The 23,886-nt window shown below is 40.9% G+C and overlaps 1 gene segment (V, D, J or C); it reads right to left on the reverse strand.

The window, feature by feature from the left end:
* Positions 1-4,111: 4,111 nt before the first annotated feature.
* Positions 4,112-23,355, reverse strand: LOC122547705 (Ig heavy chain C region-like). The segment is given in 7 exon segments: positions 4,112-4,526; positions 4,981-5,289; positions 7,220-7,531; positions 10,630-10,935; positions 21,391-21,481; positions 22,716-23,099; positions 23,223-23,355. Coding segments are annotated over 5 exon segments (1,095 nt in total).
* Positions 23,356-23,886: the final 531 nt, after the last annotated feature.

A 23,886-nucleotide genomic window follows, 5' to 3' on the forward strand; every position in this document is an offset into this window, starting at 1 on the left:
AGATCTCAGTCTCATTCCCTGGGATTTGACAGGTGTGGTGTGTCAAGCAGATCCCAGGAATTGTGCTCCATGAGATTTATGTGTGAGAAAAACTCCAGTTCTGAGAATCCGCCCTTGGATTGTGCACGTGTTGTTGCCTGAATACCTGACTGAACGTTGACATTTTTGGCTGATGAATGTTTCGTTGGGCGCTTTAGGTGGCGATTTCTGCATTACCAACCCAGGCTGCCCTGACATTGGGAGTACTTTTAGTTTAGACAGTGTAGAGTAAACTTTCAAACTCCGTTGTCTGCCTTTTTTCGGCTTCTGGTGGAGCCTATAAAATTATCATGAGGTGACCCGAGGCCGTGGCCCTTGGTGCATAAGCGGAAATGTTCTCTAATCATTCTGCCTCTGGAGTGTTCCATCAGGCATATCGTGTGAAAGATGTATTCACAATAGTGGGCTGCATGGTAGCGCAGCATTAAACTAAATGGCTGGATAAAACACAACCAAACAGAACAAGTGAAAGTATTTGGCTGGGAAAGGAGTAGGATGTGGGAAAGTGTATTATTACTGACTGGCCTTGAAGAAAGAACTAAGCAAACTCAAGGTTAGTGCATAATCATTCGAGATTTATTAACCATTTCAGAAAGCATTTTTATCCAAAAGATTGATGTAAAAGCTAACAGAAGTGAATATAATGGCTGGATGCCACATTGAGACGAGAACACATGCGCTGTGAGCTGGGAATTTTCTGTACATCAGTAACAGTCACAAGAAAGGGAATACAAAGGCTCATCAGAAAGGGTAGGCAACATTCTGAGTAAGGAACAAATAAAAACAGAACAAACGGGCATAAAACAACTGGGAAGCTACAAATTCTTCCAACCACAACCATCTCAAAGATATCAAAGTAAAAAGGAAAATCCATCAATAATTGTCTCAGTTACACGCTGTTAAACTGAAGTCATCTCACTGTTAGAGTGAGCAACAGGACAGATTGGAGATTGGGAATTCAGAGACCTTGATAAGCAGATCAGGAAAATCAAAGGGGTCCACAACTCATTCACTTAACCTGGAAAAGAGAGAGAAAGCAATGACGCAGATATTTATGATCAGGGACTTTCAGATATAATGTTTATTCAATGGCACACTTAGAGATTTCACAAAACATATTGGGCTGCTTGGCGTGAGAAAGATGTGATTATTCTCACCTTCACCAGAGTGACGGCAGAGCTGTAGAAAATACTCAGGAAGAACAAGGTGATGAACGTGGAAGCAGTTGTCCAGATGTTGCTGTTATCATCCTCATAGTTCAATCTCATCTTCAATCTCATCTTCAATATCATCCTCATCTCCAATCCAAGTGCGATCTATTGAATCTATGAATATAAAGCCGAGAGAACGCATTTAGATTGTTTATTGATCCAGATCGATCTATCTGCATCCAAGTCATGTAACTGGAGACCATTACATCTTCATAAAGCAGTCAGGTATTTCTCAAGTGTGACTCTTATCTGTATCTATTAGTGCGTTATTGACTCAGCAAGAAATTACAAATACTAACTGCACATGTTCTTTCTTCATTATCCATGTCAGAACGTTTTAAATTATTTTTCTTTTCATCTATTATTTAAGGATATTATTATTTGAGGAATGCTTATTACGAATGATGATTTTAATTATAATCATTATATTTTAAATATAGGCTGAGACAGCACTTTATTTGAAAATTGTGGCCATCACTGAATAAAAGTTCAAATGTGATTCTCATCTATTATATTGGTGACCAATTGCTTGGCAAATCATGAATATAAGTGACATCACAGTCAGGACATTGCTTCATATTTTAGTTTGAAGGATCTGTATATTTAGGAATATGTTTTTGTACGTGTGTCCCTTAATTTATTTGATCTACTGCTTGGTGTGTTTGGTTTTCCTTTAATGTTTGTGTATGTGGTTATAAGAGTCTCTTACTTCACTCTAGCCCATGTTGGAGTCTGTGCATGAATAAACATATTCCTGTTCCTTTACTGCTGGTGTGCTCATGTGTTTGTGCACCTAATTTTTTGTCTTTTCACATTGTGTAAGCATCATCATGCTAATATGCCACTTCCTTGCTGCCTATGCTTATCTTGTAATGTCTTTGTGAGTGTTCACTTTTCATTAGTGCAATCTAAAATGTGTGCTTATGTGTCTGTTTCAGATCCTACATAAACTAGGTTATTTTCATGTTTATGCTTAATAAATGTTAGCATGCAATGTTATGTTTTGATGGATGTTTATATTTATATGATGATGATTGCTTGTGTGGCAATCTTTCCCAAACCATCTCCTGATAAGCCTCTTTGTGCTATTGTTTGTGGATACTTGCTGATCCTTGTGCCCATTATCCTTATTTAATAAACACTCCTCTATTTGTCCGTCTATGCACTTGTGTGTCTGCATGTGAGACTCTGAATTTGTGTGTGCGTGTGATATTGTATACATGCTGATCAATGTGGTTTAAAAATATCTAATTAAGCTGCCTCTGTCATCGTATGTTTATGATTCTGAAAATTGGAAAATAATGATATTAATATTTATCTCTGTGCACTTTCGTGCCTGTGTGAGTTGACATGTGGGAGGACATTTTTCAGATTTTGTATCTGTGTGTTCATGTGTGTATGCCTGTACGCATTGTGCTGTATGAATGTATATGTATTCATGCCCATTTGTGTGTTACCGTGTGCCAATGTTTCTCATGGTTATATGTGAGTACTCCTGTTCATTTGTGCAAATGATTTTCTTTCGGTGTATGTGAGTTTTTGTATGAGCTTAGGTGAGTGTTCAAGTACCACTTGCATGTGTGGCTCTGTGCGAGTATGCGTGTGTGACATCTTACCTATATGCACATTTGAGTATGCACAGAAATATGTGTCTTTAGGTGAGAGCCCGTATATGTGTCATTACGTGTGTATTTGCGATCATCTCTCTGTGTCTGTTCTTATACCAGACTGCAATTTTTATTATTCTGATATATTGTTCTAATTTTAATGCATTGCCCATAATTAGATTTTGACCTTGGTGTTGCAGGAAACATTTCCCATCGTTGTGCAGAGATAAGCGTTTTATGAGCAATTCCTCTGTTGCAGTGATAGAACTTCTGTCTCTGAGAGAAAAGGTGTGAGTTCAAATCCCCACTGCCCCAGAGATAACATTTCTGAATATGTTTATTAGAAAATGTCTACTTGTGTTCTGTATGTGAAACAAAATGATATCAGGTATTCGAATACCAGAATTGATCCCATGTGTTCCAGAAAACTGAGACAAAACTATGGAATTCAAACTGGGACGATGCAAACACCAGTTTTGGATTATGGGAATCAATGTTAATCATTTGTTAACAGAGCCAAGCGTGTCTAACATGCTTCAAAGGTAATGTTTTGCATGGAAATGTTAAATCTTTGGACAGTAAGCAAGAAGTTGACTGTCCCTGTTAGCAACTGGGTTACATTACAGAGGACATGCACCATGAAAACTCTGCACAGGGAGCAAGAGGACAGACCATTCATCGTTCCCCTCCCCTCTGCTCCACAACAACTTATCTGTTGATTCTCTTTGGTGTGAAAGTGAAGATACATTCTGTCAACTCATGCGCTGGAGCAAGATCCCTGGCAGTTCCCCAGAAACAAAGGTTACATTCAAACTGTTCTGCACTCTTTACGATTGGTATGTTCCAATCAAATTTAATTTTAAAGTGTCTTAAATTTACATTTCCAATTGGTGCAATTTGACACTTTAAAACTGACATGAATTTTGTAAGAATGTCCAATTGGGGGAATCAAAAACACCAAGTTCAAAACTCGTGCCCTACCCTTGACATAAAATGGACATTGTCAGATTTTGTCACAGAGGGATTTAGGATGGATAACGTTCTTGGCGGAATCCTGCAATGAGTGAGCTTTACTCTATCTCTGACCCAGGGTGTATCTGAGCAGAGAACATTAACTGCACAAGACACTCGTTCTAGACCTGTTAATAATCCACTTTAACTACACAGATGCAATGTAAGTCAGAGTGAGAAACAACTAATTCAGTATTTAACTCACAACTGGAGGAAAAAAAACACTTCATTACTTCTGTTGAATTATTAAATGCAACTTTGAGATTTTTATTGACATGAATTAACAGTGTCCATCAGTGCAAGTGAAATGTTTACAAAACTCGGTTTACCGCTGGATTTATCGACTGTTCTGTTGATGATCTTCAATGGAATCGCTTCATGTCCCACCACACAGGAGTAAGAAGCACCGCTGGCCCACTCCTCCGCTGTAATGGATAACAGGCTGTAGATGAAGAAGGAGGTGTTGTCACTCTCCGCCATCACCTCGGTGTTCTTGTAGTTACTGGGATTCACCGGCTTGTCATTGTTTGTCCACTTGACGAAGATCTCTCGGGGGAGAAACCTCTCACTAAACAGGTGAGGGAGAGAAACCTCTGAGCGGAGATTTCTTCTGTTGGTGGCAGGAGGACCGACACTGATGGCTCCAGCGGATTAATCACTGCAGAATATTTGAGACAAATATAAATCAACCAAAAAAATCCTGAACCAATATCACAATTTCACTAAATATTAAAATACGCCATGTTTAATTTGGGATTTATTCACTTTTTTTTGTAAAGGAGCAGTATGGTACACATACTGTTCAGTAAAAAAAGGAAAGTTTAATGTGAAAGTTGCCTCCATGTTTCCAGCCCACAACGAGGGCATTCTGGCCATTTGTCATTGCTGATGGTGACGTCACAACCCAGGCTTCTTCCCACCTTATCTGACTTAATCAGAATACAATATCCTTTGGTCCATCTTTTCCTTAATCAGCTACTTAGCTATCCTGCCTTCAGATGCATCATTAATGCCCCCAATGGTGTTGGTTCATTTCCAATCAAAGCCTGTCATTGATGTAACTGGATCTGGATTACACATGGGATCCTTTGTGCTTTAATCTCACCGCTCACCTTTCTCCTTGTGGATGGAGTCTCTCAGCGGAGTCGGTAGATTCTGATGGTACACCACACATTCAAAAGTAACGCCACTCAGCCAGGCTTCAGTAGTAACGTCTAATTTGCTGATCACACTGTCGGGATTCTGTCCAGGCTGCTCAGCAATCTCTGATTTCAGAGGCTTCTTTTCTTGTCTCCAGGTCACATTGACTCCAGAAGGAAGATTGGACACAACGCAGGTTAATGTCACCGTCGCCTCCAGTAAGACTTGTTCTACTGGTGGTGGGAGGATTTTAACGGTGTTAGGGTGGCACTCGGTATCTTCTATGAAACAAAAATCAAAGTCAATGAAAAATGCCCCTTTCTGAGACAAACAGCCAATCTTCAGATTACTCCTTCACAGGGTGAAGACACCACCTTCAAAATGGCAACTGCAACTATTGCTGAAACGATGCTTACTATTGTTGATGTATTTTGATCTGTGAAACATTTGTGATTACCTATAACATACCCTGTGTAATTATTCCTAAAGAACACTGGCTTTGTAACAAGTGAAACCTGTGAAAAAAGTAAAATCATCGAAGATACCATCATGTAACCCATGGAATCATCTTTCTTTCGGAGTTTGTCTCTCACTTAAGACCATTCATTGATACTTGTGACAAGAGTAATCTGAATATAATGAGTTCATTTCCATGTTCATAACCCTTAGGTACAAGTCCTGCTGGTCACACTGACTGCCAAATCACATCCCAAATTTTGGACAGATTATAATAAATAATAATTATTCTCTTTGCAGAGTTCTAAAGTGTTACAGGAGCAGTGAACAGCCATGGAAATTCTGTTCATTATATTTAACATGATTAAAAATACTTTGCGTTATTGGTGTGATGTCATTCTCTAATTTATGTCATTGTTCCTCGTGGGCTGTGTTTGGACAAGACACTGAGTACAGCATTGGATATCGAGAAGGACACCCATCTCCTTAAGTCTTTCCCTCCATTAAGTTAGTTCATAACTGGTCTGTACTTTCACTTTATTTACCAAGCTGCATTTTTTAATTTCTTCATAGAGCAGGGGAGAAAAAAAACAAACAAAAGCGTCTTAAATTAATCTACAAACGCGATGGAAATGTCACTAATTTTATAGACATCCACTACTCACTGTGTAAACATCGCCACCCCAAACAGGCTAAATCAGCCTGTCTCGAGTTCCTAGTTCATTCATCCCTATTGTAGCATTCCCACCAGAATTTACTCTCCTGCCTCATCCACTAATTACAGAGAGCATCTTAAAGAAGCTCAGTGAGATCACATTTATCCCAGTTCATCAAATGTGATAGCCACTTGGTCTGTGGTCTGATCCCATAAATGAAGTTAAAGAGCTCAGTACCAGATAAAAATCGATGTCGTACAATGTCCAACCAACAGGTCATTCCTGAGCAGGGAATGAAGCATTGAACGCATTTTGATTCATTTTCAAGTAAGGGTCACTGCATATGTTAACCACGTCAATTTGATAGAGCATCAGAATAAGGCTGTTCAGCCAATCCAGAGTTTAGATCAGAATGATGCTGGAAAAGCACAGCAGGTCAGGCAGAATCCGACGAGCAGGGAAATCGACATTTCAGGCTAAAGCCATTCTCCTGCCTTCTCCCCGTACTAAACAAGAGCCGATCTATCTCTGGCTTGAGTACACACAATGGCCTGGCCCCCACAGCCCCCTGCAGCAACATGTTCCACAGACTCATCACCCTCTGGCTGAAGAAACCCTCCCCATCTCAGTTCTAAACGGTGCCCTTTTGACCCTGAGACTGTGCCCTTGGGTCCTAGTCTCGCCTACCAGTCAAAGCATTTATTCCACATTCACTCGACCTCAGTCTCTCAGTATTTTCTATGTTTCAATCAGATATCTCTCCAATATCCCCCTCCACCCCAAACTTATCCTTGAAGCAGCTACCAGGCAAGCATTCAGCACTCTGAATGCCTCTCCCAGCATGGTCAGGCAACAAACTATTTAACAAAGCTCACTGTCTATATATCTATCTTCAACAGAGAGGAAACATGTTTTTCTGACTTGCCAAAATGTTGAATTATGAGCAATGCTAATGTATCACTCAAACTGAAATGAGATACGTGGCATGTTGGGAAACGAGAAGCTGTACTGTGCTGTTTACTATGCCTGATAAATTAGTGTGTTTGATTCACATCCGAGTTCAGAGTGATTTGTAGCTCTCTCAGTCTGTGTCTCTTACCCTGGAGTGCGGTGATGTTTTTACTTTGAGTGTTCTCTCCATGGGTGACCTGGCAGGTATAGACCGCGCTGTTGAACCATTCACCATAAGGGACCATCAGCCGACTCGTCACCGAGAAGTTCCCGTTCGCCTCACACACGGGAGACGTGAAGAAGCCAGAATCCAAGCGTCGGCCATTTTTCAACCAACTCACGGAGATTGACTTCGGACGGAATTCGATAATTGAACAGACGACGGTTGCAAACTTGCTGCTTGCGATGTCTTCATTGGAGCTCACAGTTAGGAAAACAGTTGGTTGCAGAATATCTGGACCTTTAAGAAACACATCGCATACATTATCCGACGAATTTCATAACAAATACAATCAGTTCTCATATATCAAGGTTTCTTGTGGTTAATGGATACAAGAATCATAATTGTGCAGATTGCTGGAGAAGCTGGGATCCACACAGAAAGATCAGCAGGACAATGTGAAAGGCTAAACTTAGAGGACACAGCAAGGGAGTCAAGGAGGCAGAGAAACTATAGGCCGGTAACATCAGAAGGGAGATAGCAACGTTGGATGGTATTCGTTTTAATGACGGAGTCTGATGAACAAGGCAGACGAATCACTGGCATAAATGAAGAAATGATGTCGTTGCTATCACGGAGACATATTGAGAGCCGGGCAGGAGTGGCTACTCAATATTCCAGGATTTAGTGCCTTCAGGCAAGACAGGGAAAGATAGAAAATGATGGGGGCGGGGGCATGCGGTACAGAATGTTGTTTCTGTTGCAATTCTGACAAGAGTATTTTAGGCTGTAAAGAGAAATGAAATCATGGATACCTCCTTGAACAAAGGCAAATGGACAGTACTTCAAAACCAAAATACGCAAACATAACTACTGGGAGAGCACGATAGACCTTACTATTGGTCCAAAACACCAAGTGCAAATACATGGGCAAATTTCAGAGACATGTAAATTAAAAAGGGGAATGAGAAAAGAGGTTTTTCACTTCCTCAGCATAGGCTTGGATATTGATTTTATCAAAAATTTAGAGGGAGCACAATTCTGAAAATGCCTCTAGGAGAATATTTGAACAAAGTATGTGTTTAATACAGAGAATTTTAATCCAGACATTGCAAGAGAGGGGTGAACCTGAACTTAACTTTAGGGAATGAAGTCGACCCAGTGGGTAAAACACCAATGGTGGAGCACTTTGCAGACAGTGATCGTAAATCAGTTGGATTTCAGATTGTACTGCAAAGGAATAGAAATTGGCCCAAAGTTCTGAAAAGGGGAAGGACAGTTTTAGTAAGATCAGGTAATGACTTGACCAGAGTGGACTGGAAGCTGACACTTATTGGTAAATCTGAGTCAGAGCAGTGTGACACATTTAAGAAAGAGATAGGAAAATCACAGGGAGGACATTTCCCAGGAAGCCACTGCGTGGGACCAAGAATGCAGCGGGCTCTGGACACCAAAGGGCATGGAGGGGAGATAAAGAGAAACAAGGGAGGCTTCCGGTCTATACTGAAATCTCAAAAGAATAGAAACTAATATGGAGTACAGAACGTGCAAGGGGGAGTTTGAAAGACAAAGGAATTAGAAGAGCAAAAGGGGACCATGAGAAAATAATAGCAGTCAAAATAAAGGAAACTATTTTTAAAAGTTACAGGCTCATTCATAATAAAAGAATTATTCGGGAAACAGTATTGCCCATTAAGTGTTATTATTGGAGTGGAGCCGGAGGATTAGTTTGTGGTCAAAACGAATGTGTTGTGTCAGTGTTCACTAGTAAGAGGGACAATGTGGGGACAGAAATCATGGAGGGGTGTTGTGATGTACTTTCAGAAATTAGGACACATGACGTGATGTTCTGTGTTGTCTTGCTGAATGAAAAGTGGTTATATTTCCAGGGCAGATGAAAAGTATACCAAGCGGTTGAGCGATGCAAAGGATGAAATAGTTGGGTTGCTGACAATAATTTAGAATTCCTGTCTGGCCACAGCAGTTGTGCCGAGTGAGTGTAGATCAGCCAACGTTGTACTGTTATGCAGGACGAAGGAAGGGATAAATAATGAAAACACAGATCTGTCAAGCTAGTCTCAGTGGTAAGGAAACTATTGAGAAGTGAATTTAGTCTTCATTTGGAAGATAAATCAACAATTTTCAGCACGGTTTTATTGAGAGGAAGTCATGTGTAACAATTTGATAGTAGTTTTCATAGAGATAACTCGATGTCCAGATGATAGCAATAATCAGAGCCAATGGGATCCGAGTTAGTTTGACAGATTGGATCTAGAACTGGCTGAGTGATGGGAGCAGGCGATAATAGTCATCGGGTGTCTGCGTGACTGGAAATCTATGTCTCCTGGTGTTCTGTAGGGATTGGTGTTGATTTCCGTGCTATTTCTCTTACATACCAATGATTGAGACTCAAATTTAGGAGGATGAACCAGTGAATTCACAGATGAAATGAAAACTGTCATGTTGGTAAGTCATGAGCATAATGGCTTTAGATTGCAGGAGGATATAAAAGGGTTGGTTGTATGTGAAGAGAAAAGTTGCAAATGGAAATTATTCTGAATAAATGTAAGGTGATGTAATTCGGCAGAGGAATCTGTGAGGTATGACGTTTTGAATGGTGGAACCCTGGAAAGGCCTGAGGATCTTTGGTGCATGTACCCACCGATCCCCTATAGTACTGTGTCGTCTGGATAAAGAGGCTAAGAAAATGGGAGGATATTTGCTTTTATTAGCCTAGACATTGACAATGAAGAGTGGTGAGATGATATTGGAACTTAATAAAACACTGGTTAGGCCATACTGAAGCGTTATGTGCATGTTATGGAAGGAATGTGATTACACTGAAGGCAGTATTGATGAGATTTGCCAGGGTCTTGCCTGGGTTGGAGGGTTTTAGTTATGAAACTAGTTTAGATAGACAGGGGTTTTCCTTGGAGCAGAGGAGAATTAGGGAGAAGATTATCATGATATCTAGAATTATTTTAGGCATAGACTGGGTAAACTGGATGAAACCTTTCCCCTTGATGGAGAGATCAATGCCTCAGGGGCACAAGGTGAAGGTAAGGCCAGGAGGTTCCAAGTGGATCTCAGGGGAAAACAAAATCAAACAGAGGGTGGTGTTAGCCTGGAGCTCAGCACCTATAAGTCATGTAGAGACTGAGCCCCTCATTATAAGTATGAAGTATCCTTGCAAGTGCAAGTCACACAAGGCAATGGATCGTGTGCTGGCACATGAGACTGGAATAGTTAGGTGGCTGTTATTGATAGGCGTGAATTGGGTGGGTCAAAGGGCCTTTTTCCTGTGCTGTATAAGGTGAGTCTGTGAAAACGGTTATACATAATGCCTTCTTCATGTTAATCACAGATGATCTGTTTATCTCAGTTCCCACAACACGTACCTGGACATGGCATTAATTTGCTCTTGTGTGTCCCGCTGTGTTGAACCTCACAGTAGATTTTGCTGGGGCAATCTACCGCTGACCCGGGCAGGGTTAACTGGCTGCTCAGGGTGTAGGTTCCCTTCTTGTTTCTCACTGATGGGTAAGTCTTCAATCCAGTCGTGATTAGCTCCCCACCTTTCTTCCAGGTTACCTTGGTGACGTCAGGGGAATAGTCCATCGCCAAACAACCAAAGATCACAGAACCGGTGTTGTACTCCTGACAGGAGGAGACCAGGCCATAAAGCGTGGGGAGCGATGGTGTCTCTACAACAGAATGACCAATTGAGCATGTTAGTTTCTGTTAATTTGACCTTATCAGTTACTCAAATGTATCCTCAGCTGTAAACGTTTGCCAGTATGCTCCCACTGAAGTCGACAGCATAACTGGGGTTTATGTTTGTTTCCTACCAGTTGCTGATCATGATCATTGGTTCCCTCTTTAGAAACATGCCCTGGACCTTGACCATTACCATATAATTTAGGAAGAAGAACATCCTGATCCCACCCCACTAACTGTTTGAAGATCTCACCAACTGACACTTTCACTGGATTGCTGTGAAGAGCAGAGACGTTTCACAAAATACAAACCAAGGAAATGCAGATTCATCGAAATTCTACAGTGTGTGCAAACAGGCCATTTGGCCCAACAAGTCCACACCCACCCTCTGAAAAGTAACGCATCCAGACCCATTCCCCTACCCTATTATGCTACAGTTAACCCTGACTAATGCACCTAAACTCCCAATCACTGAACACAACATTTGCAAATCCCCCAACTTGCACATCTTTGGAGTGTGGGAGGAAACGCACACAGACATGGGGAGAAAGTGCCAACTCCACACATTCAGACACCCGAGGCTGGAATGGAACCCGAGTCCCTAGCACTGTGAGGCAGCAGCACTAACCACGGAACCAGCGTGCTGGCCCACTCGGTGCCGTGCTGCTGGAAATACCCAACAGCTGGCAGTACCCCTGGAGAGAAGTCAGAGTGAATCATAGAACATAGAACATTACATCGCAGTACAGGCCCTTCGGCCCTCGATGTTGCGCTGCCCTGTCATACTAATCTGAAGCCCATCCCACCTACACTATCCCATGTACGTTCATATGTTAGGCCAATGACGACTTAAATGTACTTAAACTTGGCAAATCTACTACTGTTGCAGGCAAAGCATTCCATACCCTTATTACTCAATGAGTAAAGAAACTACCTCTAACATCTGTCTTATACCTATCTCCCCTCACTTTAAAGTTGTGCCCCCACCCAGTGTTTGCCATCCCCATACTTGGAAATCAGGTCCAGTGAGCCTTCCTCACTTATCAATGCAAGGTAGAATGTTCTCTCTGGGAGGAAGGTCACTGCAGCAGCAGCAGCAGCAGCAGCAGCAGCACAGGCAGGAGCTGGGCACTGGGACGGGGAGGATGGCTGTCACCGCTGAACTCATGCCAATTGGCTGGAAGTTGAAACATCTCACTTACAATTATCTGAAATCTGGAGGCCTCTGAAAAATGGAGGACTATTAAGGTTCAGAGACTTTGTAGTGTTAGCTGAGTATTTACGTAAATATGATTTGAGAAATGAACAAGTAATCTTTATTTTTAAAAGCTATCAAACTGACACACAGTTCACCAGCAAACCTCATCTTTCAGACTAACCACTGCACTTACTCTGTCTAGACCTAAATTCCCACTCACATTGACCAACCCTACCCTGCTATACACCCATTCATGCCCGGAACACACAACCCCTATCACACGAAACACATCCAAGGCCATCCATATTGGTAGTGTAGCTGAGCAGAGAGATCTCGGTGTCCATGTACATAGATCCCTAAAAGTTGCCAGCCAGTTTGACAGAGTTGTTAAGAAGGTATACTTTGTGTTGGCTTTCATCGATAGAGGAACTGAGTTTCAGAACCACGAGGTTAGGCTGCGGCTGTACAAAACTCTGGTGGGGCCGCACTTGGAAGTATTGTGTACTGTTCTGGTCAGCACATTATAGAAAGAATGTGGAAGCTTTGGAAGAGTTGAGAGGAGGTTTACCAGGATGTTGATTGGTTTGGCGGGAAGGTTTAATGACGAAAGGATGAGGGTCTTGAGGCTGTTTTATTTGAGAGAAGAAGGTTGAGAGGTGACTTAATTGAGACATAAAAGATAAACAGAGGGTGGACAGTGAAAGTCTTTTCCCTTGAATAGTGATGGCTAGCAGGAGAGGACATAGATGACAGATGTCAGAGGTTGTTTTTTTACTCAGAGAGTAGTAGGGCCATGGAACACACTGCCTGCAACAATAGTACACTCGCCAACTTTAAGGGCATTGAAAAGGTCATTGGATAAACATATGGATGTAAATGGAATCGCGTAGGATAGATAGGCTTCAGATTGGTTCCACAGGTCAGCGCAACATCGAGGGCTGAAGGGCCTGTACTGCACCGTAATGTTCTATATTCTATATTCCAGATGGACATATGATCTCAATTCCTTTCACTCATTTACACTCCTGCCGCCCTGCACCTGGCCCATGGTGAATCTGGCCCTGACTGGACCTGGCACCATCATTTTCACAACCTCGGACAAAAGCCCACTACCCAAGACATGACCTCAGCCCTTGATCACTGACCTCTCACCTTACCCAAGTCAACCTGTGCACATTGCATCCCAGCTCCTTTCGCATCTGTCCTTTACCACCCACCATTTTGCCAGACTCCGAGCTTTGCATTTTGACAACACGTCCCCCTGTCACTTCATTCCAGTGACCTTCCACCCCCGAAACATCCTGGCACTCTGCCCACCTCTACACTAACCAGCCTGGCACTCTGCCCACCTCTGCACTAACCAGCCTGGCACACTGCCCACCTCTACACTAACCAGCCTAGCACACTGCCCACCTCTGCACTAACCAGCCTGGCACACTGCCCACCTCTCCATAAACCAGCCTGGCACACTGCCCACCTCTGCACTAACCAGCCTGGCACACTGCCCACCTCTCCATAAACCAGCCTGGCACACTGCCCACCTCTGCACTAACCAGCCTGGCATCCTGCCCACCTCTCCATAAACCAGCCTGGCAAAGACAGACCTCCTGCATTTCAGCTCAAACTACCCCTCACCTACCAAGCACAATTCGACCAAATTATCCTGTGACCATTACCATTTACCTTGATGCCACCTTGCCAGACAGAGTGTATGCAAGCTTACCCAGCAGTCAGCCAACACCTCACAGCCTACCAGCCCAAACTCTCCCACATGCCCAATCTAGCCCCTCACTTGCTCACCACCTTCCAACTTTGAGCCTACTCCACCATAAAGTCAGTGAGTCATAAAGTCATACAGCACAGAAACAGTTCCTTTGGTCCAGCTCATCCATGCTGACCAGAGTTCCCAAATTAAATTAATTCCACTTGCCTGCCTTTGGCCCATATCCATCCCGACCTATCCAGTTCCTGGAGCTGTTCAAATGTCTTCTAAATGTTGGACCTATCTCTGCATTTACCACTTCCTCTGGCAGTTCATTCCAATGTTTTGGACAGTTACAACATGAAGCTCCAACTCCTGCACTCAGTGCTCTGACCAATGAAGGTACATGTGCCAAACGCCTTCAACACACTAGCTACTTGAGACAACGCTTTCAAGAATCTATGAGTCTGAACCCTCAGGGTCCTCAGCGTTCAATATCACTACCCAGTGCCTTACCATTAACTCTGTAAGACTCTATGAGTCTGGACCCTCAGGGCCCTGTGTTCAACATCACTATCCAGTGCCCTACCATTAACTCTGTAAGTTGTGACCTGATTTGACTTCTCAAAAAGCAACACGTCGTATTCATTTAAATTACACTCCATCTGCCACTCCTCAGCCCATTGGCCCAGCTGATCAAGATCTCATTCTACATTTAGATAACTTTCACTGCCAATTAAACCACCAATGTTGGCGTTACGTGCAAACTTACAAACCATGTCCCATTCAATGTTTTCATGGCTTTCAACCAATATTGTACCCTGTTTGCCTTTCTCCCACATATCCGGAGCATTTTTTTAAGGATTGAAGGAATCTATCTCCTTATTGAAAGCATTTAATGTTTTGTCCTTAATCAATTTCTGTGGTGGAGAATTCCAAAGGTTCACCATTCTTTTGCTGAACAGTAAACAATCAGGTTCAATGTTATCGGTGTGTTGGGAAGACTGGTGAGCAGCAAGATTAATGATGATCCCATTAAAGGAATAGCATTCTAGAGGGGCCGAGGGGCCTTCTTCAGCTTCCAGTTTGCATGCTGACATGTCCCTTCGCTAGCATGTTCCAAAGCTGTGATCCTTGAGGATAAGGGCGCACATGCGTGTAAATGCTTCACCTGAAAGCTCTCCTCCAAATTAGACTTTAACTTGACTCTCAAATCTTTCCCTGCCCGTTTCCTCTTCCTCAATCACAGCCATGGGACTCACTTCCTAACAGCGCTGTGAATGTGCTAATACCACACAAACTTCAGCAATTCAAATAGACTGATGATAACTGGTTTCTCAAGGCGATATAAAAAGTCTGACACTTCCACACCTGTCTAGAGATTCAAACAACCACTGGAAGAATAGAAAATTATTTGAGGCACTTGTGTGTCTGCACAAGATGACGTGGTTTCCTTTTGTGTGATTTGACTGTGTTTTCACTGAATGAATAGAGCTATTTCTTAATCATACAATAGGAAGGAAGCTTCCCGCATTTTTAGCATGGCAATACACATTACATTTCTTTATTCCAGGGAAGTATAGTGTTAAATTAAAGAAATATGATGATTGGGATGTCTCAATTGGAAATTGTCAGAGATTTAAAGTTTACTTTCATGAGCAATTAATTCCAGCCTCATTGTATCACAGTAATCACAGGAATGTCTTTCAGAAATGGTGTCTCCCTTTGTTTCGGGCAGTCGAATCAGTAAATCTGGGATAGTCTTTGCTTGTTAATCAAAGGTGTTAAAGAGTTTTAGCCAAAGGGAGACCTGTGGATTTAGCTCACAGATGCTCCATGATCTAAGTAAGTGGTGGAACAGCTCGAGGGGCTGAGTGCCCTCCTCTTGCTTCCACCTTCCTATCATTGTGTCATTCATTAAGCTAGCACTGGCAGTGAACACTTTTTATGAAAATATTTCAACAAATTAATTGTTTCACACATGCTTTAGAAAAAACTTCTGTTGATTATTTGGAACGGGATCATTGACATTCTCTATTTGAGTGATCAAAATAACTTCCACACAATTACAGCAGCCACTGCGCTCTGGAGTGTGTTGTTACTTCATAATAGTTTCTTGTGAAACTACAGCTCGAGATCAGGGCGCTCCAATTCAATGATTCTCTGATATTTAATATCTCTGAACATTCGCAATTTGTTCAAATGCATCTTTTCTCTGAAGAACGTGCTTCATCGAACACAACATTTTTAAATGAAACAACAAACTTTAAATGCTAGAAAACCAAAATAAAGACAGAAATTTCTGAAGAAACTCAGCAGGTCTGGCAGCTCCTGTGGAGAGAAGGCAAGGTTAACCTTTCGAATCCAGAGACCCCGCCCCCCCCACCCCACCGCCTTCACCAAATTGTTTTCACACCTGTTGAGATAAACAGTGATTACATTGCCTTGACTCTTGTTGGAAAAAGAATTCTTAGCAGAGGTACTGGATGGTCTGAGATAGCAATTGAAGACCAACTGAAAAGCTATCACCGTCTGCTGCAAGTGGTAGATTCAGCGGAACTCCCACCGTACTGAACAATCAAATTCAGCTCCAGCACTGGTTTAATATAAAGTAAAACAGCCTAAGCATAATCTCATCAAATATGCTTCGAAAATGATTCATTCTGGATTAGTTATAAATGATATTGTCATAACAGCAAGTCAAAAGCTGGGATTTCTTTGAGCACTTTCTCTATTAACCCCATCTAGCGATGCCCAAAAGCTTGTGAACAAATATTGATCTGGAAAAAGCTGCTAACCACCAAATTTCTGTTTAATATCTAAGAGACACAAGTCAGGGCAGCGATTGAATAGATTTCATTGGCCTCTGTGAGTGGAATTCCAACAAACACCCAGACATGTCAATCTGTTTTCTTGCACTGAAGTAACCTGATAAGAGATTGTGTTACATACCTCTCTAACAGGTTGTAAGTGAACACAGGCAACCTGGCACAGAATCAGGGACTCTACTACAACATCACAACAGACCTGAACACAATGAGCTTGACACTATCACGGAGAACACACCCCACATGTTTTGACAATACATAAACCATGTTAGTTATTATCACCTTCCAACAACCAGGGATTGTTCCAGAATTTTTGTACAATGAAAGTAACATTTCAACATTTATCGAAGAATGCTTTGACAGCAGCTCCAAATTGTTCAAACTCTATGGGAACTACAGCGGAATAAATCTAGGAATTGCATTGCCATCAATTCACTGTCACTGGATTCCAACCTAGAACTCCCTTCCTCTTTCCCCTGTGAATGTTGCTGCACCAGACGGTCGACTTAGTTTGGAAAAGATTAAAATGTTTTGAAGTGTAATATGACCGTTGCCAGTGACATTAAAAGCTGATAATAGGTTTTCAAATAATAAGATGCAAAAAATTCTGATTCTACATTGTGTCACGGAACATGTCCTGCATAACTGAGGCACAAAGAAAATATGCAGCATATTTCCCACTGCCTCGCTCAATCAAATATCTCTTGTTGCCAACAACCAATTTCAAAACTCTTGCTATCTGCCTTTTGTTCCTGAAATGTTCGTTCTGATTGGAACAACTTAGTCAGGGCTCTCAATTCTGGGGCACCTAATCGAATATTGTATTTCTGGCAGATAAAAGTGGTTTTGAAGCGCGAGATGAAATTGAACTGTCTGAGATTCATGTATCCGAACTGGACAATTTACAAATGGTCAGGACCATTGACAAGTTCGTCAGACATAGCACTGAAATAAACTGCACAACAGACTTAATCCTAGAGGATACATTGCTCAACTCCTCACGTCAAATATATTCGCTGTAATTGAACATTCATTAGAGAAACTAACCAGAGGATTAATGTGAACAAGAATGTGTTCACAATGAACATAAATAACCACTGAGTTAATAAACTTAATAAGTCATTGTATTTAACAAAATTATTGAGGTGGGAAATATCGCCAATTAAAGCACAGATCCGGAGGAAATGGATTATTCTCTAAATTATTTTTACATATTCTTAAAACGTTCCTTGAACTGTGGAGATTTTGCATGCACTGCATAAAGTCAATACTGCATTCCAGTGTGGAAAGCATTTCTGTTGAAGGAATTAGGGCAAGGTCATTTTCTGGTTCACTGCTTTTAATGAACGAAAATGTTTAAAAAGGTATGAATTGAAAACATGCTTCTCTCTGGAGTTGCCCGCTTTAGCGGATGTCTAAGTAAATGTGGGCACTGCTGCCTCACAGATCCAGGTACCCAGGCTCGGTTCTAGCCTCGGGTGACTGCCTATGTGGAGTTTACACAATCTCCCCTGTGTCTGTGTGGGTTTCCTCCCACAATCCAAAGATGTGCATGTCAGGTGAACTGGTCATGCTATATCGTCCATAGTGTTAGGTGCATTAGTCAGGGGTAAATATAGGGTAGGGGAATGGGTCTGGGTGGGTTACTCTTCAGAGGGTCGGTGTGGACTTGTTGGGCCAAATGGCCCGATACATACTGCAGGAAATCTAATCTAAATGATTGTCACACTTAACTAATGTGAGCAGATTCCTTCCGATCGCTACATTGCAATAAATCGGTCAAGTATATTAATTAAAATAAATATTACTCTCTTTTCAGTGTCTGAATAAACAATGTGCTCTGTTATCCTCTAGTTCATGTCTTCTGCAAATTTGTGAACTCTGCATCCGTCTGAACACATCGATGTAAAATGAATTCTCTGCGTTTGCATCAAGCACTCCCATGGTTTTAAAAGTAGGGCTCCTACAGTATAGAAACAGGCCGTTTGGCCCAACAATTCCACACTGACCCTCTGAACAGTAAGTAGCCCACCCAGACCCATTCCCCCGAATGTATATTTATCCCTGACTAATGCACCCTAACCTACACATCCCTGAACACTGTGTGCAATTTAGCAGAGCCAATCACCTGACCTGCACATCTTTTGGACTGTGGTAGGAAACCAGAGCGCCCGAAGGAAACCCACACAGACACAGGGAGGATGTGCAAACTCCACACAGGCAGTCACCCGAGGGTGGGATCGAATTTGGGACCCTGGCACTATGAGGCAGCAGAGCCAACCACTGAGACACCATGCTGCCCTGCGAGGTCATGAGTGGATTATTTTAATTAATTCGAAATTTGGCCTTGGTCACATAATGACTCCTCAGTTGATATTTTGTTGGAAAATGTAACTATTTATTTAAAATGCACAGATTGGGAACACCTAAAGCACTGTGCAGATTAAATAATTCAGTTAATGTTTTATTTTATCCTGTAAATCCAGTTTAATCAGGGACATAACAATTAATTAACTCAAGTTACGTGTGAAACTGATCAAAGCAGTGAAACTGACCTGTTCTTCATAGAATTGAGCAGAATTTCCAAATGGTCTTTGCCAATGATCTTTTCCAGCCAGAAAAATATGTATGTAGTGTACAGCGGAATTGAAAGGTGTTTCTTGATCAATTATAACACAGTCATGGCATTTTTGCTCAAGAGCAAGAACTATTAGAACATTAGACTTTTGGAATTCTATTTATATTTCTCTATGACTTGTAAACTGTTTAAAGACAGACCTTGTGATTGAACTAGATAGTGGGGTTCTGAATTTGGATTGTAAAGCATGGATTAGATTAATCCTTAATTATTACTTTTAAGTAAAAATGGCGCCCGAAGGTATCTGTTTTCCCTTCATTTCTAAAACCTTTGCGATTTGTCTTTCGCTTAATGAAATTTAGTGAAAGACAAATGAAAGGCTTTATGAAATTTCACCTCGCATGCTGATCGCAATGAATGGGGAACCTGGAGCGGTTCATTGTCACCAACCGTGTTAACATTGCAAAAACAATGTAGAAACCAAAAACAGTTTCCCAAATATAACATATTTAATGTTACCCAAGCACAGTCCCTCCTCAACAGGTCAATGATCACCAGATCACAACTCGGTGTGTTTGCAGCAGATCTAGCTCTGCAAACATTTTCAACAGATCCAAGAACATGATGTAACCTCACAAAAAAAAAACAAATTGAAGTCTAACAAACCTGCTCAGAATCCAGCAAACTAATGATTACATTGAAGAGAAATAACAAGTCATAACAGCAGCCTTGTTTGTGAGGGGACTTAACACTTAAAGCTGTAACGTTTCTGGCAACAGTTCAATTTATTTCCAACCTGTACAGCCTTCCTGATCATGACAATCTTGTGCAGCGCACAGTAGAGCGGTTGAAGGCATATATTGATTAATCACTTCATGGTCAAAACAAAATTACTGAATGGACAAATATTACCACATTATAATTTTAAGTTAGTTTCAATTACATAATCTGACCAATTCTGCAGTTTCAGATTTTAGTCCCAAATTTTATTTTGAATGAGGCTACTCAAAACAAAATTCAGTTAGTTTACAATTAGAACTGAGTTTTTTTTTTTAAAAGTCAATGCATTAAAAACTCGTTTTTTTCATTTCTCACACTTCCGGGTTTCTGCCTTAAGTTGTTTTTCAGACCGTTACAAATGGATGTAATGTTTTCAATCAAGCAGAGAAAAATGTGTCATATAAGTTTAACAAATGCAGAAATGATTCATGAAAAACCAAAGAACTTCACAAATATTGGTAATGAAAAGTAATCCAGAGAGTCAATCTCCTCACCAGAGAGAAAACACCGATTACAGAAAGCATAAAAACGCTGATCAATTTCACAAACTGAATAAGATCCAATCAACTCAATTCAACAGAATCAAGGAAAATAAAATCAGAATCCAATCAACTCAAAACAACAGATTTGAATGAAACATAATCAGAATCCAAACAATTCAATTCAATAGAATCAAATAAAACAATTTCAAAAGCCAATCAACACAATTCAACAAAACCAAGTAAAAACAAAGTCAGAATCCAATCAACACAGTTCAAACCGAACCAACTAAAACAAAGCCAAAATCCAATCAACTCAATTCAACAGAATCAAGTAAAACAAACTCAGAATCTCATCAACAGAATGCAATATAGCACCGCAAGAAAATTTTATGACAGTTTCTAACCTGCTTGTCATCAACTAATTAACAAAATAAATGCGAAAATATAATCAGGGTAAGAACATATATTCAAGAAATTAATAATGATATTTTAGCATATTTTAATCATGTTTAGTAATGTCTCGAACATCTTTGTTTTCTTAGCGTTTGTTGTTGATAATAAAACTCACAGTCAGGGTGTCACTGACATTAAACATTATTTATAGCTGACTGATTAAGAGACATTAGGTGTTTCAAGTAACCCAGCCACACAGAATGCCCATTTGATCAAAAAAAGAGATACACTGAGTAACTGACTCCATCATCCCCACTGTAACTATTTGCTGAGCCTTAACTGAAGTCTGTAATCAGTCTGAACAAAAATCAATCCGAACCAAACCAAACTCAGCACAGAATTTGAGTTTCATTTAATTCAGAAATTAGTCACATGAATAGAAAGTTTTTAAAAAGTCACTAAGAAAGTTCAAGGGTCTTACCTGAAGTCACTGTCACCATGGTCCCTTGGCCCCAGTAATCAAGATAGTCACAGTGTTACATTCTCTGGACTGGGTCACACAATAACTAGCTCTGTATAAAACAAATCAAAAATCTGCCATCATTTTAAATTTTCAGAACCACAGACAAAATAAAGTCACGATAAATTTTCATCACATAATTGTGCTAGTGAATTCTGAACATTCTTGATTAATGTTAATACTGTTTTATACTTCACAGAGTAACACATGAGCTGATTCTCAAAATCCCCAACTGGTGTATCAATAATTACCCAACACTTTTACAAATTAAATAGTGATACTGGCATTAAACCGCACAGAACTAATACTGCACTGCAAGTTAAGACGGTTTGTAGAAGTAATCGAGGAGAAAGTGAGGTCTGCAGATGCTGGAGATCAAAGTTGAAACTTTATTGCTGGAACAGCAATCTCCTGTTCCCTGGATGCTGCCTGACCTGCTGTGCTGTTCCAGCAATAAAGTTTCAACCTTGTAGAAGTAATCACTGACTAGTTTCAAACAATGGAGGCTGAATAGGTTTTTGTATTGGTCATAATTGCAGTGTCACCCCAGCTATATCACTGTGAGACACGTTGTGTCAAATAGTATGACAGACTGTAAACTGTAAAATGCAGAGAATTTCTTCACTTTCTAGAATGCAGTGATTCAGACTCCTCTAAAAATGATTCAGTGTGTTATTTCAGCTTTTACAATCCATTGTATTTTGAAAGCTTGGAATATTTTTCCAGGTTTGGTCTGCATTTAACTTGACAATCAACACGAAGAAGGTAGAAAAAATTATACAATTGTACAAACTAGCACTACTGGATTGCGTTTAAATTGCATCTCACATTATTTCTCGCTCCTGCCATGGTAGAAATCACCAATTTGAGATAAACACTTGTCAGTGGTTTTTGTATGAGGATGTCGCTGTGCACAACACTGTGACCCACTGTAGTATCACGATGATGTAGACCAGTACACTCATTCTCTGTTCTTTACTCGAGGTCTCAATTTTCATTTGAAAGAGCCATTTAGTTCTGATCATGTTTAGAATTAATGCAATAGTTGACATGACAATGAGCAGTGATTTCCTGAGCTGTCAGATATATTAAAACGAACATTTTGTCCGAGCATTTAATTGATGGAAGTGTTAGCAGTACATATGACATGCCCAAAACATTGTCCCATTGTGTCACCAGTTTGCTAGTTTAAATGGTACATTTCCTCTTTGATAGTTTTGTAAGAGGCAGCCTGAGGTCTGCTTCAGATCGCAGTTGGTATAATTGCATTTAAAACTCGTACTGACCGTCAGTTTATGGTGGAATTGACAAAATGTTCCCTCGAGCTGTTTTTGAACGGGTCTAGCCCTGGTTCCTCTCGCTGTGGTCTCTTGCACAGTAATAGATGGCGGTGTCTTCGATCTTCAGGTTCTCCATGTCCAACGCGAAAATGTTGTTTGAAGTGTCTTTGGACGCAGTAAATCGACCCTTAATCGCTGGTGCATAGTTATTGTTGGATGAATTATAGTAGTACAGCAGCCACTCCAGACCCTGTCCGGGAATCTGTCGGACCCAGCTCATCCAGTAGCTGCCAAGATCGAACCCGCTGGTTTTACAGGTCAGTTTCAGGCTGCCTGCGGGACGGCCAGTCTCTGCCTCTGGCTGGGTCAAAACAACCTCCGACTGGACACCTTTAAAAAGAAAACAAACCATGAGCATTAATGTTGGTGAATTGATAGCTGAGTCTTTTACATTCCTGCCGTAGACTAACATTGAGACAGTCACAAAGAGAGACTTGAACAACAAACACTCACATGATAAGAAAGTCAGTAACAAACTGAGAAAAAGTGTCGACACAATCATTCTGATAACTTGTGGGAAGCGGTTCTGCTAAGATCTTTCTAAACAGAGCCGACCCAGGAGTGTTGAATTACGGTCCAGTGCCCAGGATTTATATGGCCATTGGAAGGGGCAGGCTTACAGCTTCCACAAGTTGGTTTCCTGCTGGAGGCTCGGACTGGATCCTGGTATCAGCTTGTACAGCCCGAACACATTGGATCATGTCTTTTAATGAGCTTCTGCTTAAACATGGACACATACACATCTTGGGATATTGGTTTTGCTGAATAGCTTCTTTGGAAGTAAATTTGAGTAGCTTCAGGTCTGTTTCACATGATAGTTGCATGTATTTTGTTTAAAAAAACAAATTCAACTGGAAGTTAGCTCCCTTTATTTCTACATTCATTCACAAGCAGATAAAACTAAAATTAAAGTTCAAACATATAACTAGCTAATAAAACAGTTGAGCTTTTCTTCCCTGGATACTGCAAGTCTCTGTCGCACTAAAAAATAACATGTAATTCATACTAAACATTTCAAAATTCGATTTAGGCAACTGAATACAGAGCGTGTCCAAAGTGATTATATTTAGAATATTCAATTAGAAGTTAACTCCCTTTAATCCCACATTCCACCACA

The sequence above is a fragment of the Chiloscyllium plagiosum genome, unplaced genomic scaffold (assembly GCF_037043375.1).
Source record: "Chiloscyllium plagiosum isolate Xiang-an unplaced genomic scaffold, Cpla_swu_hap1 HiC_scaffold_18, whole genome shotgun sequence".
Lineage (NCBI taxonomy): Eukaryota > Metazoa > Chordata > Chondrichthyes > Orectolobiformes > Hemiscylliidae > Chiloscyllium > Chiloscyllium plagiosum.